Source organism: Microcebus murinus, chromosome 27, assembly GCF_040939455.1.
Source record: "Microcebus murinus isolate Inina chromosome 27, M.murinus_Inina_mat1.0, whole genome shotgun sequence".
Lineage (NCBI taxonomy): Eukaryota > Metazoa > Chordata > Mammalia > Primates > Cheirogaleidae > Microcebus > Microcebus murinus.
Genome location: NC_134130.1, coordinates 509,350 through 536,858, shown reverse-complemented (window position 1 = coordinate 536,858; position 27,509 = coordinate 509,350). Strand labels below are relative to the sequence as shown.

Below are 27,509 nucleotides of genomic sequence, written 5' to 3'. Positions count from 1 at the left end.
AAACTCCTGGGCTCAAGCGATCCTCCTGCCTCAGCCTCCCGAGTAGCTGGGACCACAGGCACAGGGCCCCATGCTCCACTACTTTTTTTCCCTTTGTGTAGACACGGGCTCTCCCTATGTTGCCCGGGCTGGTCCTAAACTCCTGGGCTCAAGCGATCCTCTCCCTTCGGCCTCCCAAAGCGCTAGGATTGCAGGAGTGTGACACCACGCTGGGCCTTTAAATCCTCTATATTAACAAAATCTGTCCAGGTCAGTCGTTTGGGCTGTCTCCTGGAGAAAGGGTTTGTGAATTTGACAGTTTATGTAGGTTAGAACCTTGAATTGACTCCAAGTGGGAGAGTTTCTTGCTTGTGAAAATGGGAGATTTGAAGGAGGGAGCGTCTCCACTCTGCGACAAGGGGACAGAGGGATATGTGAGGAATGGCCATGCCTCATCCCAATTCCCTATTTCCAGGAGGACATCAGGTCTCTGTCCTGCCCCAGTCCTGCCTGGCCTGGTGTGGGGTCCCCTGGCGCTCTGAGGCTACAGTCCCGGCGCTGGACACTGAGTCCCGGGGCACCGTCCAATCAGGGGCGCGGGGCGGGGCCTGCGCGCGGTCCGTTCGAAGGCGCCGTCCAATCAGAAGCGCGGGGCGGGGCCTGCGCGCGGTCCGTTCGAAGGCGCCGTCCAATCAGGGGCGCGGGGCGGGGCCTGCGCGCGGTCGGTTCGAAGGCGCCGCGGGAAGGAGGCGGCGCCCCGCGAGCTCCCCCCAGCCCGGTGCGTGTCGCGCCCGCGGCCATCCGGGTCCCATCTTCACCCTTCGAGAGGCTGCAGGTGCCTCCGCCACCGACCCTGTCGCGCCCCCACCTACCCCGTGACCTGCGCTGATTTCAGGAGCCGCAGGGAGGACGCCGGGACACCGGGAAGCCGGGAATGGTGAGTGTGCGGGGCCGGGGGGGGGGCGGGGGAGGGGGTCCCCAGATCAGGAGGAGGGGCTGGCTGGAACCGGCTGGAACCGGCCGTGGAGGGACCCGGGCCTCACCGCGGTCCGCTCCCGAGTCTGCGGACCCGAGTGGCAGCTGGCGCAGCTCGGCCCTCGGTCCCTCCGGACCGCGGGGTGGGGCCGGGCCGGCAGTCGTGTCCCCGGGCGTCCCGTCCGGTCCCCGCGCGCCGACCCCGGCCCCCGCCCTGGAGCCGTCTCCGGGCAGCCCCGCGCGTCCCCAGATTGTGCGGTGACAACGGGAGGGTCATCGCGGGAGGGTCCCGATTGGTTGTTATGGAAACCGCGAGAGCTTTTCCGGCCAGTTGTTAAGACAAGGAGAATTGCCGAGGAAGAAAGGAATTTTGAATAGGAAAGACGTCCTTAACGGAGACAGGACAAGCAGCCCCCAATCTCTGTCTCCGAAAGTGGGGTGGGGGCGACGCGACGCGGGGCAGGTTGCCGGGGAGGATGAGTCTTGGCGCCAAGACGTCTGCGCGGGGACCTTCGGAGACGCAACTCCTTTGTTTTGCAGAAATTCCGCCATTTCTGGAAAACGACCCCCAAAGGTCCAGTGGTTAGTTAAGGGGGAAGACTGCAAAAAGACCATACATGGGTCGTTGAAATTTGTTCTTAGAGCCGGTTACAGATGTGTGGGGCTCCTGAGTGGCGGGCGGGGGGGGGGACTGTGGTCTGTGGGGTCCCCAGTCCCTCCTTAATCCTGTTAAAAATTCAGCTGAAGCACGGTTAAAAATGAAGGAGTTTATTTGGGCAAACAGCGGTTCATGAACGAGAAAAACGCCAGTGGTTTGCGGTGCAAGGAGAGGCTTTTTATAAGGTGCTGGGGGGAGGGGCAGCCCAGGTTGAGTACTTGACTGGTTACAGTTATGTTGTCGCCCTATTTGAATCTGTCAACCTGAAATAAGTTAAAGATTTTATTCAAGCGAAAAGCTCAGAACGGCCATTCTGGAAAGTACATACTCCAGAGAAATAGGTTCAGTGCTCGGAAGTTAAAAGTGAAGTTCTCGCTTCGTACAGGCGATGAACAAAGAAATGTAACAGGATCGCAACGTTTTGTATCCAGGGCTGGTTTATGGGGTGCAAGAGTTTCATTAACTGCAGTTTGTGTGTTTTCCCATGGAATTCAGTTTTCTGGCTGCTCGGGTTTCCCTCCCGAATTGCCTTGGAGTGAGCCACCCTGGGCTCCATCTGCAGGGTCAGGGTGGGTCCCAAGCTTGGGACTGTGCTGACCTGTGGGAGTGTGAACTCCCTTGTGAACTGGGGGTGATGCCAGCTGCCTGCCTGAGCTGCTTCCCTTTGCTTTCCTTCGCTGCCATCTGTTCGTTCTTTCGGATTTGAGAATTTTCTTTCAAGATTTGTGTGCAGTAATTTTATTCACTTTGTTGGAACCTGAGTGGATTGTGTGATCAGGTCTGAAGAACCAGATAGAGTTCTTGCAATAAATTGTCTGGTGTTAAGCGGGAATAGTAAGAACCCAGGGACACACCACCCAGAGAAACCAAAAGACCTTGGGTGGTTCTGGTGTGCCTCTCTGATCTTACCTCCCTTTAGCACCTAGAGGTGAGTCTTTTCGTTACTCTTTACAGCTTTATTGTCTCTTTCTCACAAAGCAGAGTTTTGCCACTTTTGAGTTTTCAGTAACTTAATATTACCATTAACATACCACTGATGTGGTATACTGAAATGGTTTGTTTCTGTTGTCTCTGTCTCTCTCCTTGCCTCAGTTGTACACACGCAGCTATTGAAAGTCACAGACACCCAATCAACTCACCCATTGCCCTGCTTATGGGACTTGGGTTGCGTCAAGTTTATTTTTTGATCTTGTCAAGAATGTTATTCTTGGTTTTGTCCCCAAGTGAAAATGAAGCACGGATTTTTTTTATCCATTGGGAGACAGTTGCTGGGCTGTAAATAATCAATACTTTGAAATTGAGTAGGAAATGCAATAAAGTGTGTATGAATTAATCGTCTCACTTTTATGCATATGTATTTATTCTTGTGATTTAACACTTGGAGTTTAACTCATTTCCACTGAATCATTACTCTCCTCTCCATTTCCCCAGCCCCCGTAATCCCTGGCAAGGTGTGATGATTTTAGTGCCCCTAGAGTTTTGCATTTTCTAAAATATCACATAGGTGAAATCATATTGTAAGTAGCCATTTCCGAATTGCTCCTTTCATGTAACAATATGCATTTAAGGTCTTTCCATGGCTTTAAAGCTCATTTCTTTTTATTATTGATGATATTTCATTGTATGGGTGTCCCACAATTTGTTTATCCATTCATCTGTTGAAAGCCTTATCTTGAGCTTGGTGTCATGTCTGGCGACTGGTGTCACATCCAGCTATTTGAGAGGTTGAAGTAGGAGGATTGCTTGAGGCCAGGAGTTAGAGACCGACCTGCCTTTGGTGGTGTCAGTGTTTTGAATTTCAACTACCCTTCCAGGTATTTGGTGCTACTTCATTGTTGTTTTAATTTGCTGTTCTCGGATGACATCTGATGTTAAACATCCTGTCCTACGTTTGGTGGCTATTATATATGTCTTCTGTTCTGAGATGATGTGTATTTCCAGAGCTTTTGCTTATTTTTTTTGTTGGTTGGTTATTTTCTCTCTCTCTCTTTCTTTCTTTCTTTCTTTCTTTCTTTCTTTCTTTCTTTCTTTCTTTCTTTCTTTCTTTCTTTCTTTCTTATCTTTCTTTCTTTCTTTTTTTTTTTGTTTTGAGACAGAGTCTCACTCTATTGCCTGGGCTAGAGTGCTGTGGTGTCAGCCTAGCTCACAGCAACCTCAAACTCCTGGGCTCAAGCGATCCTTCTGCCTCAGCCTCCTGAGTAGCTGGGACTACAGGCATGTGCCACTATGCCTGGCTAATTTTTTTCTATATATTTTTAGTTGTCCAACTAATTTCTATTTTTAGTAGAGATGGGGTCTCACTCTTGCTCAGGCTGGTTTCAAACTCCTGACCTCAAGCAATCCTCTCACCTCAGCCTCCCAGAGTGCTAGGATTACAGGCGTGAGCCACCTCACCCGGCAGAGTCATAGGATTTCTTTATGTGTTCCCGATATTTATACCTTACCAGAAACATGATTTGCCAGTATTTTCTGCAATTTACTGGGTTGCCTTTTTTCTATGTTGATAATGTCATCTGATGCACAAACATTTTTAATTTTGATAAATCAAAATTTATCAAAATTTGTGGGTTTCTGTTTCACTTAAGTTATGACTCTGTTATCAGTTGGGTGATTGTGTCCCATCCAAAATACCATCAAAAATTAAATTTGCGGCCGGGCGCTGTGGCTCACGCCTGTAATCCTAGCTCTTGGGAGGCCGAGGCGGGCGGATTGCTCAAGGTCAGGAGTTCAAAACCAGCCTGAGCAAGAGCGAGACCCCGTCTCTACTATAAATAGAAAGAAATTAATTGGCCAACTGATATATATATAAAAAATTAGCTGGGCATGGTGGCGCATGCCTGTAGTCTCAGCTACTCGGGAGGCTGAGGCAGGAGGATCACTCGTGCCCAGGAGTTTGAGGTTGCTGTGAGCTAGGCTGACGCCACGGCACTCACTCTAGCCTGGGCAACAAAGTGAGACTCTGTCTAAAAAAAAAAAAAAAAAAAAAAAAAAATTAAATTTGCAAACAAGTGTTTTCAAAAATATGCCATCTCAGGATTACTAATGCTAACATTTTTCTGCATAGTAATCAGTAGAACGTTGTTGTGATTGGTGCTACAGATCCACTGCACAAAGAGGCATTAGGGGAGACCCTGGCAGCACATCTTTCTGGATTCACCAGGAAGACAGAATTTCCTATTCTCTTGTTGCTTTACCCGATAGTTCCATTCTAGCATCAGGATTCCTGTGTGGAAGGAAGTGAGTGTGAACAGAGAGTAAGAATCTGATGACCAAGTCTTGGAATAAATGTTTGGAGTTCGCAGCATCATGTGAACTTCTTAGCATGCAGTATAGGTCTCCAGGTCTATGAGTCTCACCCATCTTCCTCTATACATGTGCGATGTTTCAGGACTCAGTGGCATTTGAGGATGTGGCTGTGAACTTCACTCTGGATGAGTGGGTTTTGCTGGAACCATCCGAGAAGAATCTCTACAGAGATGTGATGCGGGAAACCTTGAGGAACCTGTCCTGTATAGGTAAGGATGACAACATTCCTTTCCCTCAGTGATTCAGACAACAATTGTTTCTTATTCATAAGTGCTGTTCGGTGATTTGGAATACGGATAGGTAATATGTTGGTGAATAAATCAAGCATGGCTGCATTGTACCATGAACATAGAAACTAAGAATTTTTTCATAATTTTATAATAATTCATGACTATTTTTCTGGGTCTATTCTGACTATTTTATATCATTTTATCCCCCCCTTCCTTTTGGGTCTGTATTTTAGGGGAAAAATGGAAAGACCAGAACATTGAGGAACAGTACCAAAATCCCAGGAGAAATCTAAGGTAATTTGTATTTATAAGATATAGCAATGTCTTTAAAGAGAATTTTAGAATGTCAAAGATATTCCAAACATGTAAACAAAACAAATACACCTGGTGTCAAATGTATCTATTCTTAGAAAATTTTCTCTAAAAATACATACTTAGGCCAGACATGATTGCACACATCTGTAATCCTGGCACTCTAGGAGGTCAAGGCAGGAGAATTGCTTGAGACCAGGAGTTCAAGATCATCCTGAGCAAGGGCAAGACCCCATCTCTGCAAAAAATAGAAAAAAATTATCTGGGCATAGTGGCAGAGCCTGTAGTCCCAGCTACTCAAGAGGCTGAGGCAGGAGAATTACTGGCACCCAAGAGTTTGAGGTTGCAGTAAGCTGTGATGAGGCCACTGTACTCTAGCTAGGGCAAGAAAGCAAGACTCTGTCTCAACAACAACAATAACAAAAACCTTAAATTCGAGAAAGATATTTAATGTTTGTGAGATAGTTTACTTGGACATAGTGTTATGAAATCCCATATGAATATTACTTTTTGATGTGCCTGGGCCATCTTGCAGAGCATGTGGTCTGTTCATGTTCAAACACTTCAGACAGGGCATAAAATCCGTGCTTTTCTTTCTAATGTTAAAAATGTTAGTATAATACTTATTAATAAGTACAGAATTATTTACAAATAAACCCTTAATATTGTGCTTCTCATTCTCTACAGAAGTCTTATGGGAGAGAGACTCTTTGTAGGGAAAGGAGATAGTGAGTTTGGAGCAAACTTCAGCCAGATTCCAGATCATATGCTGACCAAGAAAACTCCAGGAGTAAAACCATGTGAAAGCAGTGTGTGTCGAGAAGTCTCTATTGGTCATTCATCCTTTCATAGGCATATCAGAGCTGACACTGAACACAAACCATATGCATATAAGGAACATGAAAGAAAGCTGTACATGCGTAAGCAACATGAGAAAGTCTTCAGTCATCGCCACTCTTTTCAAACACATGAAACGCCTCTCACTGGGGACAAACCGTGTGAATGTAAGGAATGTGGAAGAACCTTCAATTCTCTCACAAGTCTTCGAAGACACATGGTAAGGCACAATGGACATGGACCTTATATATGTAAATTATGTGGAAAAGTCTTTGCTTATCTCAGTTTATATCTTATACATGCAAGGATTCACACTGGAGAGAAACCATATAAATGTGAACAATGTGGTAAAGCTTTCCGTATCTCCGGTTCTGTTCGAGCACATGAAAGAACTCACACTGGAGAGAAGCGTTATCAATGTAAGGAATGTGGGAAAGCCTTCATTCATTACAGTTCCTTTCACAGACATAAAAGGAGTCACACAGGAGAGAAACCATATGAATGTAAGGAATGTGGGAAAGCCTTCATTTATTTCAGTTCCTTTCATAGACATAAAAGCACTCACACTGGTGAGAAGCCGTATCAATGTATAGAATGTGGGAAAGCCTTCAATTTGCCCAGTACCTTTCGTAGACATAAAAGAACTCACACAGGAGAGAAGCCGTATAAATGCAAGGAGTGTGGGAAAGCGTTCAACTGTTCTGGTTCCCTTCATACTCATAAAAAAACTCATGCTGGAGAAAAACCCTATGAATGTAAGCAATGTGGGAAGGCATTTTCTCATCTGAAAAGTGCTCAAAGGCACATAAAGGCACACACTGGAGATGAACCTTATAAATGTAAGATGTGTGGGAAAGGCACTTATACTCCGAGTGCACTTCAAAGACATGAAAGAATTCACACTGGAGAGAAGCCCTATGAATGTAAGCAATGTGGGAAAGCCTTCAATTGTCCCAGTTCATTTCGATATCATGAAAGGAGTCACACTAACACACTCTATGAGTGTAAGCATTGTGGTAAAACCTTCCGTTGTCCCAAGTACGTTCGAAAACATGAAAAGACTCACACTGGAGAGAAATCTTAAGAAGGTAAGGAATGTAGGAAAGCCTTTATTTATCCCACTTCCTGTCAAAGATGTGAAAGAACTCATCCGATGAATATATGAGAGAAATCCTATTAATGTAAAGAATTTGGAAAGCATTCAGTTGTCCCAGAACTTTCAAACACAGGAAAATAGAGTGGAAACAACCTTGTGAGATAACTGACTTTTAAGAAGAGAACTGTGATAGGAGAATAAAATCTAGAGTTGGATGATTCCATGATACAATTCACCAGTAGCCCATTTTACATGAGATTCAGAAGGCAGACATGGGAGAAGTGTGAGTTATGTTTTAGAGGCAGCATACAGGGAGACAACCAGATTCACCTAGGCTGTGTGGACACTTGCTTTCAACTCAACTTACTTCCAGCCTTGACTCCTCGGCTTGACAATCAAGAATATCCTCAAAGTCATCTGACATTCATTTTATCAGAGGTATAGGCTTTCAAAGATGTTTATGTGGTAGAAAGAAATGGAGAAAAAATAAGACAAAAAATATTTTTAAGAAGATTAAAAGAAAAAAAACCCAATAATCTACCGTTTGCTTGACCTTCAGACATTGTAATGTCTTTACTACCAGAGAGTGAATTCATACTGTAATGGGTGGGAATGTTCTTTCATGCTCAACTCCCATGGAAAATGACCAAGGTGGCAAAGCAAGGAACAAACAGCATCATCCCTAGGCCTCAAGGAAAAAGAGGGTGGAGCCATCACCAGACTCCAGTAAGACCCTGAACTTCAACGGATGCCAATTCAGGAGCTGTGGCCTGTAGCAGAGGAAAACAAGATTGCCAGTCCCCCAGGACAGCAGGGTGGCAGCCAGGCGAATGAAGACCCTCACTTTTCTCTCTTCCTATATGTTGGTTTCCTCCTGGTACCATGAGTTGAACCAACTTAGAGCAAGTGTATGCAAACCTAACCTACTTTGGTAGGTAAGGGACCAAAGAAAGAGAATGGCAATTCTAGTTTCTCAGAAAGAAATATTTAATAGGGAATTACAAAGAGAAGGGATGTCTTGGGTGATCACGTGACATGGTGGGTCCCTGCACCCATCTTCCAGAAAGTATCCTTTATATAGCAAGCTTTTATGGTACAGACATGTACAGCTGGTCATATCTGCAGGCTTTCTTACCAAAACTTGTGACCACTGGTGAGGTTACGTAAACATCTTTATGAGTCATGAGCTATGCTATAGATACTGGTTATTTTGCTGTAGAACACTTTGATATGCAGGAGTCAAACATCAATCATCATGGCAGTTTCACTTTAAGATATTAATATCACTTTGACATGCAACAGGCTGTTTTCCTACACTCCATGCCTGGAAACCAGCCCTTCCAAATCTCACATGCCTGCCTCTTACTCCACAGTCCCTGGGCCTAGAGGGAGGGTTGTTGATACTGTATAGCTACAGGCACAGTGCACTGGCTCCATTGGAGGCAGATGGTGCAGTAACACCAAAGGCAAAAACAGGATAGTAAACAATATATGAAGATAATACCTACCCCAAGAAGCACATTCTGCCACCAATCACCCTAGGACCTACATCAGCTATGAAGCTAATCATTCAAACTGGGGATTTGATCTGAGAGATTGGTTATTTCAGTTTTGTTATGGTTTGATTACAGGGTATTTTGACCCTGTTAAGTCTCATTCAGGCTGTTTTCCTACAACAACTAGTTTATAAGTACTAGAAGCACTGAATTACTGCTATTTCCTTCCCATTCATAGGGTATAAAGCCAGAATTCCCAGAAATAGAATGGAGTCGTGTAGGACCATGGTTAGGGCATGCTACTAAGTATGAAACAGTGATAAAATGCAAGAGGCCATGTTTGCTTATTTTTCCTTACAAGCATAATTTCACAAACCCCCTGACTCTGTGACAATGTGCAGCTCTCTAGAAAGATGCTTTGAAAAGAATATAGTATAGGCTGGGCACGGTGGCTCACGCCTATCATCCTAGCACTCTTGGAGGCTGAGGCAGGAGGATTGCTTGAGCTCAGGAGTTCCAGATCAGCCTGAGCAGGAGTGAGACACTGTCTCTACAAAAAATAGAAAGAAATTAATTATTCAACTAAAAATATATATAGAAAAAATTAGCCAGGCATGGTGGCGCATGCCTGTGGTCCCAGCTCCTCGGGAGGCTGAGGTAGGAGGATCACTTGAGTCCAGGAGTTTGAGGTTGCAGTGAGCTATGGTAACGCCATTACACTCTACCCAGGGTTATAGAGTGGGATTCTTGTCTCAAAAAAAAGGAAAGAAAATAGAATAGAGCATACCACATCCCACATCTTTTGCCTGAGTTGCTATATTCTTTAAAAGATAAATACCCCATGTAGGCACGGTGGCTCATGCCTGTAATTCTAGCACTCTGGGAGGCTGAGGCAAGAGGATCACTTGGGGTCAGGAGTTCGAGGTTGCAGTGAGCTATGATGACACCACTGCACTCCAGTCTGGGCAACAGGGTAAGACCTTGTTTCAATAAATAAATAAATAACCGTATCCTGGCCTTTTTCTATACATAAGATAAAGTCTGACTGTGTTAGTGATTATGCCTCTGTAAAGTATAACACGATCTACTCTTGCACCCAAACTTATATGTGAGTTTGCACATACTTAGTCTTCACTGCCTATACATGGTTAACAGAAAAAACTCAAACTCTGTAAAATAATGTAAAAAAAAATTTATTCTAAGGTCAATATGAGTGACCTTGGCTCAGGGAACATATCTCAGGAGGTCCTGAGAAAAATGCACCCGAGGCGGACAGATTACAGTTTGATTTTATACATTTTAAGGAAGCAGGAATTGTAGGAAAAAATCATAAATCAATACATGGAAAGTATACACTGGTTTGGCCTAAAAAGTGGGACATCTCAAAGTGGAGGCTTATAGCTTATAGGAGAGTTCAGAGATTCATTGATTTGTAATTAGTTAAGGAAATGAAGCTTTGTCGAAAGATTTGGAGCCATAGATAGATAGGAATGCTTGAGTTAAGATAAAGGGTCTACTATCTGCCACGTCTGGTTGCAAAGTAAGCCACATTATTCTGGGTTAATAAAAAACCCATTTAATGAAATTTTAGGGATTGCTAGATATGACTGAACCTTTGCCTTGCATGGTGTTAGGTCCTGTTTGCAATTAATCTAAACTCCAAAGGGGCAGAGGCCATAACAAGGCGTTTCCAACCTCCCTTCCCTTCTTGGCCGAAAACTCAGTTTTAAGGTTCTTCTGGTGTCCCCTTGGCCAAGAGGGGATCCATTTAGTTGGCAGGGAGCTTAGGATTTTATTTTCGGTCACAATATAACCTGAACAGAAATACTGTGTTGGAGGGGTCTAACAGAATTCAAGTGCTCCCAGGTTCTAGGCCTCCTTGGTCTATAGTTCTCAGTGACACATCTAAATAAATGTAACTTTAGTTCTTTAAAAAGTTTAATTTTTTCTTCAGTCAATATCAGTAATCTGAAAGAAATTTCTTGTCTCTGTGATCATCTCACTAAGGAGTCAACACCAGACATTGAGAAATGTGAAACAAAGTGCAATTTCACATATATGAACGGAACATAAACCACTAAAGACCAAGTATTTTCTTGTCACTGTGGCATGTGATCCTGCAACTACCTTGCTCAAGAATTCTGCTGTAGCTGCATGAGTGCTGCCAATTCCACAAGTCCAGTCTGGCGTTGCCCTGGTGAATTACTTGCGCCCTAGTGACAAGAGTCCGTCCCTACATGTGGTGAACACAGAACCTGCCAATCAGCAACACTTATTTTCATTTTGTTTTTCACAGCCAACTTTTATGAGAGAGGTATCATAAATGCTTATTTATTTAGTACAATATGCTATTTTTATTTTAGGGTGTTTTTGGTTGCTCTGTTTTGTTTTTTTTTTTTTACATTTATTTTATGCTGAGTTTATTCCCATACCATAAATTTTGTTTTCTTCTCAGATGTCTTTTTCTTTCTTTCTTTTTTTGATTTTTAAAAATTATTTATTTTTTAATTAATTTATTAATTCTTTTATTTATTTATTTGTTTTTGAGACAGAGTCTCATCTGTTGCCCAGACTAGAGTGCTGTGGCTTCAGCGTAGCTCACAGCAACCTCAAACTCCAGGGCTCTAGTGATCCTCCTGCCTCAGTCTCCCTGGTAGCTGGGACTGCATGTGAGTGCCATCACGCTGGGCTAATTTTTCTAGTTTTAGTAGAGATGGGGTCTCCCTGTTGCCCAGACTAGTCTGGAACTTCTTTTTTTTTGAGACAGAGTCTCACTCTATTGCCCAGGCTAGAGTGAGTGCCGTGGTGTCAGCCTCGCTCACAGCAACCTCAAACTCCTGGGCTCACGCGATCCTACTGCCTCAGCCTCCCAAGTAGCTGGAACTACAGGCATGCGCCACCATGCCCGGCTAATTTTTTCTATATATATTTGTTGGCCAATTAATTTCTTTCTATTTATAGTAGAGACGGGGTCTCACTCTTGCTCAGGTTGGTTTTGAACTCCTGAGCTCAAATGATCTGCCCGCCTCGGCCTCCCAGAGAGCTAGGATTACAGGCTTGAGCCACCTCACCGGCCCTGGGATATCTGTGCAGCCTCCTCTTCTGGGTTAGGAACAATTTGTTCCTTTTCAGTAATGACCATCTTAATGTGGCAGGGGCAGCTCATGGATGGGTCAATCTGACCATGACCTTTGCATGTCTGTTGAATCTCGGTGCTTTGTTCACCTGCATGTGCTCGACGACCTGAGAATCTACATCTAATCTCTTAAGGTCAGCATTACTTTCTGCATTTTTAAGCATGTGCAGGAAAAATTCAGTGCTCTTGTCGGCCACAGACCCTGTGTCCAGCCCCAATGTTGGACCTGGGCACATCTACCAACTCCACCCTACTAACAATGAAATGGTACACACTGTTTCAATCAAGGGACATCTTCTGGATACTTGGTGGCTTTTTTTATCTGCATACCCTTGAGGACTTGGGCAGCTTCAGGAGTGTTCTTGATGAACAGGAAGATTTCAGCCTCTTAATTTGCATGACTTTGTGGAGTTTTTCAAATAAATAGTGAAAAATTTTCATGGATCAACTCAGGCTGTTTAGGTGGAAAAGTGTTCTTTGGTTTTTAAATAAAACATTAAAAAAAATTAAGTGTAAGTGGGGAGCCAGCTACTTGGGAGAGGCTAAGGCGGGAGGATCACTTGATCCCAGGAATTCAAGGCTACAAAAGCTAAAGTGCCACACTACTTGGTATGCACTAATTAAAGAACATCAGGGTAGTTAAATAATTAATAGGACCATCAATATTACAAGAAAACAGTGGATATCTTGATAAAGGAACGATTTTTTTTTTTAGACAGAGTCTCACTCTGTTGCCTGGGCTAGAGTGCCGTGGCATCAGCCTAGCTCACAGCAACCTCCAACTACTGGGCTCAAGCAATCCTCCTGCCTCAGCCTCCCAAGTAGCTGGGACTACAGGCATGCACCACCATGCCCGGCTAATTTTTTCGATATATTTTTAGCTGTCCAAGTAATATCTTTCTATTTTTAGTAGAGACAGGGTCTTGCTCTTGCTCAGGCTGGGCTCGAACTCCTAAACTCAAGGGATCCACCCACCTTGGCTTCCCAGAGTGCTAGGATTATAGGCGTGAGCCACTGCTCCTGGCCAAGGGAATGATTTAACTAGAAACATTTTAAATTTTCTTGAGTAGGAAAGCTGTTACTTTTAGGGAATTTAATCATCTGTGACCTATTCAGAAATATTCCCCCTAAAGGGTTTTGATCTCTCCACCCCGTGTGAGCCCAATGCCTAGGAACTGAAATGACTACCGTGTTTCCCCAAAAATAAGACCTACCCATAAAATAAGCTCTAGCAGGATTTCTAAGCATTTGCACAGTATAAGCCCTACCTCGGAAAAAAAGACCTAGTGATGGGTGTGGCTATGCAGCGTATCTGCACAACCCATGCATTTCGTCACGAGTGGTAAGGAAGATGAGCAGCCCTTCTCATCTGCCCCATGAGAGCTCTATTGCTCGACATGAGAGATTGGGGCCAATGGTTCTAAAGGAAATAGAGTCGCGAGAAATTCAGGATGGAATTCAGAGTTTGGAGAGTTATGATGATGTTCCAGAAGAAGACAACTTAACTATATTTGAATAAATGTAGATTGTTGTGCTGTACTTAAAAAAAATAACACATCCCCTGAAAATAAGCCCTAGAGTGTCTTCTTGAGGAAAAATAAATATAAGACCCTGTCTTATTTATGGGGAAACATGGTATTTGCCGTTGCTTGTTTCGCAGACACACATAGATGGGTCAGACGTGTCTCCTTTTCCTCAACCCCGGAGGGAAGGGAATCTGAGCAAAGCACAGAGATGATCGGACACTAATTACAGGTAAAAGGGAAAGAGCAGGATGGGTTTTCCAAATAGGACAGGGTCACACACCCTCCCAGGGGTACAAGGATAGTAGTTCAGGTCCAGGCACTAGGAGCCCTCCATCTTGAAAAGGACAGGAGGAAATGTGGCCTGAAGACTGTTAGGGGCTGTGAAAGTGAGTTTTTCCGAAATCTAAGCTAGTGAGGTGCAGGAGCCTGTAATCCTAGCACTCTGGAAGGCTGATGTGGGATTGGTTGAGGGCAGGAGTTTGAGACCAGCCTGAGGGGCGGGGCGGGAGGACGGAAATTAGCTAGGTGTTATGACCGCCTGTAGTCTCAGCTGCTGGGGAGATGGGAGACGGAGGCAGGAGGATCTCTTGATCCCAGGAGTTTGGAGTTGCAGTGAGCTATGATGATGCCACTGCAGTCTACGTGGGCGACAGAGCAAGACTGCGTCTCAAAATAAATAAACAAAAATCTAAGCTGGTGGAACTCTGAATTATTTTGAGTCTTAAAGCAATGGGACTTGGGAACTGATTCCCAAGGCAATTGTAATCTTTGCATCTCTGATTAGAGAGCCTTCTTCCTCACCTATGTTGTTTGGTAAAATGTTGTAAATGACTAAGGGAGCTAGGGAAGACCCCTTCTATGTTTATTGTTGATGTTCATCATAGATTAATTTCACTGTTACCTTTCTCACACACAGACTCATGGCTCTCACGTTGTCTTAAGATGAAATGTTAAATACACACTTAAATTGGAAAGGAAATGAAACCAGGTATAAAGAAAAGAAAACATCACAGATAAGAAAACAAACTGTAATGAATTAAATTATTGTACCCCATAAGGGGGAGGGAGGGAATTGGCATTGCTGACTGGTTTGGAGGTCAAATCAGGAATGTAGAAAGTGCGGTGGCTGAGTCGGTTGCTCTGTGGCATTCTCAGGAGGTGATTCTCCTTTGTGTTAAGGGACAATAATAGTTTGATGGCATATTTTGTTTTTCTCACAGGAATAATTATTTGCCAGCTTTTAAATCCATATTTATTTTAGCATGTTCTTCCTCTACCTTATAATTAAACACTGAAGGGAAGCGAGGACTCTGTTGGTTTCTTACTTAAACAATGGGATTGAGGGACTTGACTTTTTAAAGGTGTCCATGTTGGTGTGAGGTAAATGAATAAACTGGAGGTCTGAGGACAGTGACTCTAAGCTTAGGCAAGTCTTGGTCCTGCAAAGGGAGGGACACGGGGCTCCTCTCAGGCTCCTGGTGCAGCCTGTCCTCCCTGCGGGGGGCTTCCAGCTGCCCAGGACAGACCCAGCAGGAGTGGGACTCTGAGAAGGCCCAGGGCACTGGACAGCAGGGGACCCCCGTGCAGGTGCGGTTGGGGGGTTCTGTGCTTTCTGAGGTTGTACCTCTGGTGCCTGAAGCCATTTCCTGGACAGTGTTTTTGGTTTTGGCATGCACAGGGTCTCTGGGGTCAGACTTTGGGTCATAATTTGTAAATATGAAGAAACTTCGTGACGGTCAGGCTTGTTTGACGTGTCTGGGCTGTCTCCTGGAGAAACGGTTTATGAAATTGATAGTTTATTTAGGTCTGAAGCTGAAACTGACTCCAGGTGAGAGTTTCCTGCTGGTGAAAATGAAGGACTTGGAGGAGGGAGCGCTTCCTCACTGTGAGGAGGGCGAGGAGGGGCCTGTGGGGAAGCCTGGGCCATGCCCCATCCCACATTCCCGACCCCTGGAGGACATCAGGCCCCCTGTCCTGTTGCAGTCTGGCCTGGCCGGGTCTGGGCTCCCCTCCTGCCCTGAGGGGACAGGATCGCTGCCCTGGACACCGAGTCTGGAATTCCCTGCACACACTTGTGACCCTGACACCGAGGAAGAAGCAGGGACAGTCTTCTGAGTGAGGAAGACTCTCTGGCACGCCAGGAGCAAGTTTCGCCGAAATGCAAATTTGTCCTAGGCCGCGCGCAGGGAGGGAGGGAGGTCGGCCCGAGAGGCGCGTATGGAACCTGTCTGTCCGGCTCCGCTGGTCCACGCTTCCCTTCGCTTCGCCTGTCACTCAGCCCGCAGGGGGGCGGGGCCTCGAGCCCTAGCCAATCAGCGGGGCGGGGCCTCGAGCCCTAGCCAATCAGCGGCGCGGGGCGGGGCCTGCAGGCCGGCGGTTCGAACGCGCCGCGGGAAGGAAGAGGCGACCTCCGACCTCTGTCCGGTCCCGCTTGGGTCACGCCGGCCGCGCTCCGGGTCCCGTCGTTCCTGCTCCCACGGTGCCTCCGCCACAGCTTCTGTCGCGCGGTGACCTGTCCTGGCAGCAGGAGCCGCAGGGAGGACGCCGGGACACCCGGGAGCCGGGGAATGGTGAGTGTGCGGGGCCGGGCGTCTCCACAGGTGGGGAGCCGGGGCTGGCTGGAACCGGCTGGAACCGGTTGTGGAGGGACCCGGGCCTCCCCGCGGTCAGCTCCCGAGTCTGCGGACCCGAGTGGCCGCTGGCGCAGCTCGGCCCTCGGTCCCTGCGGCCAGCGGGGTGGGGCCGGGCCCCCGGGCGTCCCGTCCTGTCCCTACGCGGCGACCCCGGCCCGGACCCCGGAGCCCTGACCGGGCAGCCCCGCGGCCGCGGCCTCGTGTGTCCCCAGGGTGTGCGGAGGCGGCGGGAGGGTCGCTGGGGGAGGGCCCGACTCGGTGTGGGGGTCGTGCGTGGGCGGGGCTGCGGCCTGCGGGGTCCCCAGTCCCCTCCATTCTCCTGTTAAATATTCCACTGAGCCGGTGTTAAACATTAAAGAGTTTGTTTCAGCACACAGCGGTTCTTGCAGGAGAAACACCCAGACACGCTTTGTGGTTTGGGGGCCCTTTGGAGCGCCTTGAAGGAAAGGTTTTTGAGGTCACAGAAAGAACTGGGGCTTGCATTGTAGAGAAACAGATGACGAGAGAAGACAGGGCTCGGCTAGCAAAGGTGGTCTTTGATGGGCAACCCGGCTGTGGAGCCAGACTGAAAGGTTCCAGCCACAGCCCCCGTCGGGCTGAGTTCCTTGCCAGGCCCGAGTCAAGGGGACATTTCCACTTCAGCGGGATTTGCTCCTTCCTGGCTTGCCAGAGGGAGCACTGACCTCTTCCTCACTCCATGGGTTGCGCCTGCTTCTTCCTCCTGCACGGGGTCACAAGTGTGTGCAGGGAATTCCAGACTCGGTGTCCAGTGCAGCGGTTCCTTTGCCCCAGACCAGGCCAGAAAGACTGGAACAGGAAGGAGGAGGCCCTGATGTCCTTACTGGTAACACTTCTCAGAGAGAACTGACGGTAACCGATTTCTTTTAGAACTTTAAAGGTTTCAGACTCAGTTAACCTTTCTTAGATTTGGACAAGGGAAGGTGTCACCCCCCCCCCCCCACAATAGACAGCTTTACAGAGCTACTTCTGTTTGCTGACTCTCTAAAAAGCCATTCCCAAGTATGTCAAAATATATTTTGGGGTAAAATATTTTAATTTCCTTCAGTAGGTACAGGAGCAAGCAAACTAAATTAAATGCTTTATTGGTTACTGTGATGTAGTTGCCTTATTCGTTCTATCCAGATGAGGAAATTTCCAGGTTATGTAATCAGAGGCTAATTGGAGAGATTAATTGTGGTTGATTAAAGTTAAATTTCTTTTCTCTCTAATTTAGTATTTTATATCAATTGTGGTTTTTTTTTTTCCATTTTAGAAATTTATTTATTTAAGAGACTGGGTCTTACTCTGTCACTCAGGCAGGAGTGCAGTGGTGTGATCATAGCTCACTGCAGCCTCGAACTCCTGAGCTCAGGAAATCCATGAATTGCATTTGAGTTAGATTTCTGTGTCCTTGCCTAGGAACCTAGGGCACTATAGCCAGTTCAGTCTAATAGCCTCCTATTTAGTTATTTTAACACTCCCCAGGGGGACTGGTTTTCCCCTGCATTTTCCATGTGTGCAGGAAGCATGATCTCGAATCATGGACCCTGCTCCCACAGCTTAGGGCTTGCAGTAAAATCCTAAATTTCCATTTCCTTCCCTACATTCCCAAAGGCCAACTTCCCCTCTCCAATTCACAGCATTATCAATTATTTGTCCTTTTTTGTACAATGTTTTATTTATCTGTTGTCCTTTATTTATTTGTCCCTTGTCTGTCTCGAACAGATGCGGTATTTTATTATTTTTTTTTTCACAGATCAATGGATAACTCTTTTAAAAATATTTGTCTTTTGTTTCTGAATATTGCTTGTGAACATTTTGGATGACAGGAAAGCAGAGAATAACCACCTGACACTGCTGTAAAAAATCTTTGTGCCTCTCCTCCTTTTATCAGTCCTAGGCACACACGCCTTTATCAGAATGTCTTTGGGTTGAGGTTCCCCTTTGGAAACTTTACAGGGTGATGTGTCCCTAGCCCACTCTATCTTTTCCCAGTCCTGGATTTTAGAACCGCCTGGGGCTGCCCCAAGATGCCCACAGCTGCTGAATCTCTTGAAGGGTCTAGTGAATATCATTCTTCCCAGAGGACAGCTTTGATGGGGTGGCAGTGAGGGGTCAGCTGGATGTCCTGTGGTTGGGAGGAGTCTCCTAGTATACCCTTCATCTAAATAGCCAACTCCACCTGTAATCCTAACACTCTGGGAGGCTGAGGCGGGAGGATCCCTTAAGCCCAGGAGTTTGAGGTTGCTGTGAGCTAGGCTGATGCCATGGCAGTCTAGCCTGGCAACAGTGTAAGACTTTGCCTCAAAAAAAAAAAAAAGAAAAAAGAAAAAGAAATGTACCATTATTGTTAAGCTGAAAAGGTTTTTGTTTTTTTGTGGTTTCTTTGCCTCAGTCTGTTGCAAACATGCTGCGGTCTGAAGTTGTTGGTCACCCAATTTACTCACCCATTGCACAGCCTATAGGACTTGGGTTGTGTCAACTTTACTTTTGATCTTTTTGACAATGTGATTCTTGTTTTTGTCCCCAAGTGAAAATGCAACATAAATTTTTTACAGGGCTGGACATGATGGGTCACACCTGTAATCTCAGCACTTTAAGGAGTTTGAGACCAGCCTGAGCAACATGGTGAGACCTTATCTCTAACAACAATTTTTTTTTTGAGACAGAGTGTTACTGTGTTGCCCAGGCTAGAGTGCCATGGTATCATCCTAGCTCACAGTAACCTCAAACTCCTGGGCTCAAGCAATCCTGCTGCCTCAGCCTCCCGAGTAGCTGGGACTACAGGCATGCACCACCATGCCCGGCTAATTTTTTGTATATATTTTTAGTTGGCTAATTCCTTCCTTCCTTCCTTCCTTCCTTCCTTCCTTCCTTCCTTCCTTCCTTCCTTCCTTCCTTCCTTCCTTCCTTCCTTCCTTCCTTCCTTCCTTCCTCCCTCCCTCCCTCCCTCCCTCCCTCCCTCCCTCCCTCCCTCCCTCCCTCCCTCCCTCCCTCCCTCCCTCCCTCCCTCCCTCCCTCCCTCCCTCCCTCCCTCCCTCCCTCCCTCCCTCCCTCCCTCCCTCCCTCCCTCCCTCCCTCCCTCCCTCTTTTTTGAGACACAGTCTTGCTTTGTTGCCCAGGCGATAGTGCCGTGGTGTCAGCCCAGCTCACAGCAACCTCAAACTCTTGGGCTCAGGCAATCCTCCTGCCTCAGCCTCCCGAGTAGCTGGGACTACAGGCATGTGCCACCATGCCCAGCTAATTTTTTTTCTAGATGTGTTAGTTAGCCAATTAATTTCTTTCTATTTATAGTAGAGACGGGGTCTCACTCTTGCTCAGGCTGGTTTCAAACTCCTGACCTTGAGCCATCCACCCACCTCGGCCTCCCAAAGTGCTAGGATTACAGACGTGAGCCACCATGCCCAACCTCTAACAATAATTTTAAGAATTATTGGGGGATGGTCACACTTGAAGCTCTGACTTGAGGTGGGGCATGGGCAATATACGTAACCTTAACATTTCTACCCCTATAATATGCTGGAAAATAAAAAAGAATTAGCTGGGCATAGGGGTGTGCATCTGTAGTCCTAGTTATTTGGAGGATCATTTGAGCTCAGGAGTTTGAGGCTCACCTCTTGTCTTACCCGTGCTCCAGACACGGCTGTTGTTCATAAGTCCCTATTAAAAACAATTTTTTTTTTTTTTTTTTTTTAGAAACTGTCACCCTCTCTCTTTGAGCTCTCAGTTTCCTCAGACTTTAGGAGTAGAATTGCATAGGACCGCCCACCACAGAACATCTTCTAATCCTGATTACCTCTCAGAGATGCCACCTCTTATTACCATGATATGGGGGATTAGAATTTCAATGTATGAATTTGGGGGGCAGGGAAACTTTCAGTTCATAATACGCCTTGGAACACCAGGATGATCTGTACAGTATCTTGGCTAGTCTTAGTCATTTGTCTTCTATTTCAGTTATTAGAGTTCATGTTTTAAAATTTCAGTGACAAACCTGGTTTTGAATCTCATGGAATATAAGAAAACATTTGATCTACTTCAGAGAAGTTACATCATGGTGATACTCAGTCTCCTTTCTAAGGACCTATGATGTCTTTCCATTTATAGCGTTTAATATCGATGTCTTTCAGTGTATACTTTTTGCATTATAATCATTTTTTATCCTTCATTAGACTTTTTGGGATTTCAAGAAAATTAATAGAAAGTAGTTTTAACAGACTATGTTATTGTCTAAAAAATTATATTCAAATGAGTTTTTGCTAGTATTTTGCTCAAAATATACTGAGCTACATTTGTGTATAGAGTTTGCCTTCTAGAAACTTACTAAACATATAACATATGCAGAAAATACATAAAAACAATTGTACACAGTGAACCTAAACTGTTAGGGACCGACCTTCCACAGCCCCACCGGACAGAAAAGCAGAGACATCGAGGATGTAATTACACAAGAGGAGGTTTATTTTCTGGCTAGCCAGGGTCCAAGCCCTAGAGCACCAACGCAGTGGCCACTCTTGCAGGCAAGGACCCCGACTGGGGTTGCAGCGTGCCTTTTATCCCTATGGTGCATACGCTATGTAGTGGCTGATCACGCGTGGATCATGCATTGACCTTTAACATGATTGGTTGGCTGGTAGCCCCACTATACAGGGGTTCAAACAATGCAAAGCTGGCGCAAACAAGCAAGCAAGCAACGGTTTCCATGGCAAGTAAGCAACAGTTTCCAGAAGCCGGATGTTAGTTCCGGCTTCACTGGGGGTGTGGGCCTTGCAGGTATGCAATGTCTCGACCCCTCACAAAACATGGATGGTACCAGTATTTTGAATTATACATTAATTTCCTTTTCTTCTTAGTTTTATAACCTGCATATGCATGCCTATGTCTTGTATTTTACTTTTGGATGTTTTTATGCAAATGATATACTATACGTCAACAGTCCCCAACCTTTTTGGCACCAGGGACTGGTTTCATGGAAGACAATTTTTCTACTGGGTGGGGAGGAGAGGTGGAGCTTCAGGCGATGATGCCAGTGATAGGGAACAGTGATGCCAGCCATGGGAGCAGAAGCTTTGCTTGCTTGTCCATTGCTCACCTCCTGCTGTTTGTGCCCCCCATGTCCCCCCCACTTCTCACCCCATGCCCCATCTCTTAAGTTTCATGGAAGACAATTTTTCCATGGACAGTGATTGGGAACTGCAGCTGTATGTGATACTATATGTCGGGTTTCTTTTTCACTCAGTAATGAATCTTCCCTGGAATGGTAGTTTATTCATTTTTTTAAAATCTTATAGACCTTATTATTTAGAGCAGTGGTTATTTGACAGAAAAATTGAGCAGAGAGTCCAAAGAGTTCCACATTTTCCTTCCTGGCTCATAGTTTCCCCTATTTTTAACATTCTGACTGTATGTAGGGCATGCTAACAATTGATGAAGCAATATATAACATTTGATGATTATGAGAATTGATGAACCAGTTCATTATTACTAACTAAAGTCCATATTTTACATTAGGGTTCTCTCTTTGTGATCTGTAGTTTTTTTTTTTTTTTTAAATTTTAAGCTGGAAAGTCATGATCTGTAGTTTTATGGGTTTTGACAAGTCCATGTATCATGTAGCCACCATCATCATCATCTTCTTTTTTCTAAGTTCACGTCAGATGGGCAACATGGCTATCATAACAAAGTTTGAGGGAGGCGCATTTCACACATGTGCGTGAACACCCAGTCATCACGCTTATGAACTACAAAAGGATGGCACCATCACAGCCTTATACAGAAGAATTTTACTGTCCTAAAATCCTGCTGGGCTCCATCTAATCATCACTCTTTCCTCCCTCTTCAGTGTTTTGAAAAAGTTTGAGGAGTATTGGTGTTAATTTTTCTTTAAATGTTTGGTGGCATATTTCACCAGTTAAAATATTTCATCCTGTGATTTCAGTTGTTAGGGTTTTTTTTATTATGTAATCAATCTCTTTATTAGTTGTAGGTCTTTTCAGATTTTCTGCTTCTTCATGACTTTGCTTTGGTACATTGTATGTGTCTAGGCATTTGTCCACTTAATCAGTGTTACGCAATTTGTTGGTGTACCTCAGAGACTTCTTGAAAAAGGTAAGAGGCGTGCAATTCTATCAGTTGTATTTCACTGTTATTATGCTAGAGCCCTACTGATGTGGCCATAAGGGGTGTGTGTGGGGGGGGTGTACATTTCATTGACTTATGATTTGGTGCCATTTTTAGGAAGCTTATATCCCTGAATTATGAAAATCACAACTTTTATAAGGGCTTCTCATCCTCACCCATCCTTGGTTAAAGCAAGGGTTAGAAGTGGATAGAATTGTATATTTCCTTTTCCCAGGAGTTTTAGCTCTGCTAACATCCCAGCTGGTTAGACTTTTGGGAAATAGTTTGTTTTCAAGGCGGTATTTGTTAAGAACAACAGAGTTCTCTGGGCAGCTTTCAAAATGGCTACTCTTCTCCTAGAATCAGGAAGGGATTTTTCTCAATGTTAAATGTGAGAACTGGTAGAGTTTCTGGAGGTAAATCTCCCAAATTTTTGTGGACCCCATAAGACTGGGCTCTTGGATTATTTGCTTCTCAACTTTGTCCCTACTTAGCCTTCAGCAATTCATCAATTTCAGTTTAGGTTTTCCTACCCCTACTGCCTCTTACTGAGGTTTCTGTTCATGGGTTCCTGTTCCAGTAAGTTATGACTCTTTTATCAGTTGGGTTGGTGGAGTCCGAGTAAAATCTAGTGTCCAGATACCATCAAAGATTAAACTGTGTGGACAAGTATTTCCAAGGATGCACACTCCGAGGACTGCTAATGTTAACTTTGTTCCATACACTAATTGGTAGGACTTTGTTGTGACAGGTGCTACAAATCCACCGAACAAAGAAGCATTAGGGGTGTCCCAGGCAGTACATCTTTCTCCCTGGATTCACGTAGACATGTTTTCCTATTCTGCTATTGCTTTACTCGATAATTTAATCCTAGCATAAGAATTGCTGTGTGGGAGGAGGTGAGTATAGACAGAAATCAAGGGACCCCAGAAAAACCTTAAAACTGAGTTTCTGGCCATCACAGGATGGTAGGTCAGATCTGCCTTATACCCTTATACCTCTTATACCCTCTTTTTCAGTTTAGATACAACTACTGACCAGCGTTTATATTAAAAAAGAGATTGTAAGACTCATGGAATGGACTCTTTGTGGCAATAGGATACCAAATTATAAGCAAAGGTTAAGTTATGCACCCTTACACTTAAGGAATAAGCTATGTTCTAACTGCCACAAGATATTTCTTTTTCTCTAGTAGCTAAACAAACATTGGCCTTGACATAAGTGATATTAAAACAATTGCATCTCATCCGCCAGCAGACCCTGACTAACTGACCCCCTATCCCACAAGCCATACTTACAGCTTTAATTAGATAAGAGACTGATTTTTTTTCCTTTTCTTGTTAGATGGGTAATATGGTGATGTCATAACAATGTTTGAAGGAGGCACATCTCACATATAAGTGTAAAAACCCAATCTTCATTCTTATGAACTACAAAAGGATCAAGAGATTGATTTAAGTAACTTTGTTCTGATAAGACACCACCAACCATGGATTGGTTCTGGCCAGATTACAGAGGCTGTGCACTTGAGTGCTTTGGTGTCCCTGCTTCACCTTTTGAAGTATAGGGACCAATTATAATACATATAAATGTTAAGTCTCCACCCCAGAGCGACATGGGACACATGGAATATGCATGTTTACTTATTACGCATGCATGGAATCCCCTGTCATGAACGTTTACCCCGCCTTATAACCTTTTGAATATATGTACTTGGCCAACCCATTCAACATAAATTCCTGTCTTACCCCTTGCAAAGTGTCTGTTTCTGGGCTCTGCAATGGTCACCTTGCAAACTGTAACCATTTATTACTAATAAAACACTCCTTTGCGAATGTATAAATCATGTTTTTTAAATTGACAACATAGAGTCTGATGACCATGTCATGGAAGAAATATTTGGAGACCACAGCATCATGTGGACATCTTTGAATAGAGCAGAGGTCCCTAATGCTGTCAGTTTCACCCATCCTCCTCTACATATGTGGGATGTTTCAGGACTCAGTGGCCTTTGAGGATGTGGCTGTCAACTTCACTGTGGAGGAGTGGGCTTTGCTGGATCCTTCCCAGAAGAATCTCTACAGAGATGTGATGTGGGAAACCTTGAGGAACCTGGCCTCTATAGGTAAGAATGGCAACGTTCCTTCACTCAGTGAATTAGAGAACAGGTGTTTCTTACCTATCAGTGCTGTTTCGTAATTTGGAATATGGACACGGAATACTTTGATGAATAGATCAGACACATCTGCAGTGTACCATGAACATAGAATCTAATAATTTTTTTTATAATTTTATAATAATTTTTTTCCTGGTGTGTATTTTAGGAAAAAAATGGAAATACCAGAATATTGAAGATCAGTACAAAAATCCCAGGAGAAATCGAAGGTAATTTGCACTCAGGAGAGAAGGCAATTTCCTTGAGAGAGAATCTTAGAATGTCAGAAAATGTTAAAAACAAGCAAACAAAATAAATAAGCCTCGAATCAATTTATTTCTTAGAAAATTTTTTCTGAAAACATATACCTAAATGTGACATAGATGTTTAGTGACTATAAAATAGTTTACTTGAAATAGTATTAAGAAACCCTACAAATATTATTTTTTGATAATATATATGGCCAAGCTGTTTTGCCAGCTTGTGGTTCATTCATATTCAAACAATTCACACAGGGCAGAAAGCTTACATTTTCTTTGATAATGTTACAAACACAAGTCTAGTATTTATCAATATAAAATCATTTATAAATAAGCAGTTTGTTTATAAATGTGTTCTTTTCCACAGTAGTCTTCTGGAAGAGAGACTCTGTGAAAGTAAAGAAGGTAGTCACTGTGGAACAACCTTCAGCCAGGTTCCAGATGATATGCTGAACAAGAAAACGCCTCCTGGAGGAAAGCCAGGTGAAAGCAGTGTGCATAGAAAAGTCTCCATTAGTCATTCATCCCTTAATAGGCACATCAGAGCTGACAGTGGACACAAACCATCTGAGTATAAGGAATTTAGAAAGAAGCCATACACACGTAAGCAATCTGAGAAAACCTTCAGTTATCGTGATTCCTTTAAAACACATGAAAAGCCTCAGACTGGAGAGAAACCCTATGATTGTAAGGAATGTGGAAAATCCTTTATTTCTCTTGCAAATGTTCGAAGACACATGGTAATGCACACTGGAGAGGGTCGTTATAATTGCAAGTTTTGTGGGAAAGCCTTGGATTGTCTCAGTTTATGTCTCATACATGAGAGAACTCACACTGGAGAGAAACCATATGAATGTAAACAATGTGGTAAAGCCTTTAGTAATAATGCTACCCTTCAAATACATGAAAGAACTCACACTGGAGAGAAGCCATATAAATGTAAGGAATGTGGAAAAGCATTCAATAGTCCCAGTTCCTTTCTTAGACATAAAAGGACTCACACTGGAGAGAAGCCCTATAAATGTAAAGACTGTGGTAAAGCCTTCATTTGTTCTGGTTCCTTTCATAGACATAAAAGAACTCACACTGGAGAAAAACCATATGAATGTAAGCAATGTGGGAAAGCATTCTCTCATCTTCTAAGCTTTCAAAGACACACGATAATGCACACTGGAGATGGACCTCATAAATGTAAGATATGTGGAAAAGCCTTTTATACTTCTAGTTCATTTCAAAGACATGAAAGAAGTCACACTGGTGAGAAGCCCTATCAATGTAAACAATGTGGGAAAAGCTTCCGTTGTTCCAGTTCCTTTCGATATCATGAAAGGACACACACTGGAGAGAAGCCTTATGAATGTAAGCAATGTGGTAAAGCCTTCACTTGTTCCAAGTACTTTCGAAGACATCAAAGGACTCATACTATAGACAAATCCTATGAATGTAAGGTGTGTGGCAAAATCTTCATTCATTCTAGTACCTGTCAAAGACATGAAAGAACTCATACTATTAATGTGTGAGAAAAAATGTTATTTTGTTAAGGAATTTGGAATGCATTCAGCTGTCCCCAGTTCCTCTCAAACACAGGAAGAGAGTAGAGAAAACTCAATGAGATAATTGACTTTGAATAAAGAAGAGAGCCTTGTAATAGGACAATAAACTCTACAGTTGGAATTGGATCTCAGGATTATATGTTGGGAACTAGATTTCTCAGAATTTATTCCATTTATGATTCCATGGTACAATTCACCAGTAGCCTGTTTTACATGAGATTTTTTTTTGAGATAGAGTCTCACTCTGTTGCCCAGGCTAGAGTGTTGTGGCATCAGCCTAGCTCACAGCAACCTCAAACTCCTAGGCTCAAGCAATCCTTCTGCCTCAGCCTCCGCAGTAGCTGGGACTACAGGCATGCACCACCATGCCCGGCTAATTTTTTTTCTATATATTTTTAGTTGGCCAATTAATTTCTTTATTTTTAGTAGAGACGGGGTCTCACTCTTGCTCAGGCTGGTCACAAACTCCTGAGCTCAAAACAATCTGCCTGCCTCAGCCTCCCAGAGTGCTAGGATTATAGGCGTGTGCTACCACGCCCAGCCTTTACATAAGATTTTGAAAACAAACACAAAGAAGGCATTAGTTCCATTTCAGAGGCACCAGGCAGAGAGACAGACAGATTCACATGGGTTGTGCAAATATCTGATTCCAGCCCATTTTTCTGATTCTTTGACTTGCCAATCAAGAGCATCCTCAAAATCACTTGACTTTAATTTTTTCTTTGGTATTTCCAAAGATGTCCTGAGAAGTTTCACATTAAAGATCTATCCACAGTTTGGCTTTTTTCAGCCACTGTAATGTGTTTAACCAGGCAATTAATTCAGACTGTTATGGGTCGTAGTGTTCTCAGATGCTCTGACTCCCCTTATGTATAGATGGAATTAGCATAAGGTCTACTTTGTATTTCACACATACTTTTGTGCCCACTAGTAGTGACTTTGTTCTTGAGTCCGGATGATAGCTATAATGCCACGATCAAAACCACGTAGGTGGGAGCTTGTTCTTCTGCTGTGTTGTGAAGTGACTGCTCTCACTCAGTAATTTCATGTGAGAATAAGTACCTTCTTCCTGTCAGGATATTTCATGTGTTACCTATTATTCACAGCTAGACATAACACCTCAGTTCATTTTCAGTTGTGTTTGATTGTATGTGATTAAAAACAATATTTTGTTTACAAAGAAGGTTTCTGTGCATGTTTCCTTGAAATTGTTTACTAATTTTTTTTTTTTTTGAGA

General features: G+C 44.1%; 1 protein-coding gene and 2 non-coding genes across 5 annotated transcripts; 1 reads left to right on the top strand and 2 right to left on the bottom strand.

Moving 5' to 3' along the window:
- The first annotated feature begins 662 nt into the window (after positions 1–662).
- Positions 663–27,385, top strand: LOC105885538 (uncharacterized). 3 transcript variants are annotated; one of them, XM_075998194.1, is made up of 5 exons: positions 663–916; positions 5,001–5,127; positions 5,382–5,442; positions 6,148–7,268; positions 25,455–27,385. In XM_075998194.1, exons 1-5 carry the CDS (start codon positions 914–916, stop codon positions 26,237–26,239), a joined length of 2,097 nt encoding a protein of 698 aa, XP_075854309.1. In that variant the 5' UTR covers positions 663–913; the 3' UTR covers positions 26,240–27,385. The 3 variants fall into 3 exon arrangements, with proteins under 3 accessions (XP_075854309.1, XP_020139507.2, XP_075854308.1); XM_020283918.2 differs by lacking the exons at positions 663–916; positions 5,001–5,127; positions 5,382–5,442; positions 6,148–7,268 and adding exons at positions 15,916–16,121; positions 24,303–24,429; positions 24,629–24,689 and having other exon boundaries at positions 25,087–27,385; XM_075998193.1 differs by lacking the exons at positions 663–916; positions 5,001–5,127; positions 5,382–5,442; positions 6,148–7,268 and adding exons at positions 15,916–16,121; positions 24,174–24,429; positions 24,629–24,689 and having other exon boundaries at positions 25,087–27,385.
- LOC142864976 (small nucleolar RNA U13) lies at positions 21,836–21,937 on the bottom strand. The gene has a single exon (XR_012915266.1). It is a non-coding gene; the product is annotated as a small nucleolar RNA U13 (small nucleolar RNA).
- Positions 23,643–23,746, bottom strand: LOC142864978 (small nucleolar RNA U13). The gene has a single exon (XR_012915268.1). It is a non-coding gene; the product is annotated as a small nucleolar RNA U13 (small nucleolar RNA).
- Positions 27,386–27,509: the final 124 nt, after the last annotated feature.

Excerpts from the sequence above, each read along its gene's own strand:
- LOC105885538 (XM_075998194.1), top strand. Across the intron at positions 5,443-6,147 it reads AATCCCAGGAGAAATCTAAG|AAGTCTTATGGGAGAGAGAC; the intron begins GTAATTTGTATT and ends CATTCTCTACAG. Across the intron at positions 7,269-25,454 it reads TCCCAGTTCATTTCGATATC|ACATGGTAATGCACACTGGA; the intron begins ATGAAAGGAGTC and ends ATGTTCGAAGAC.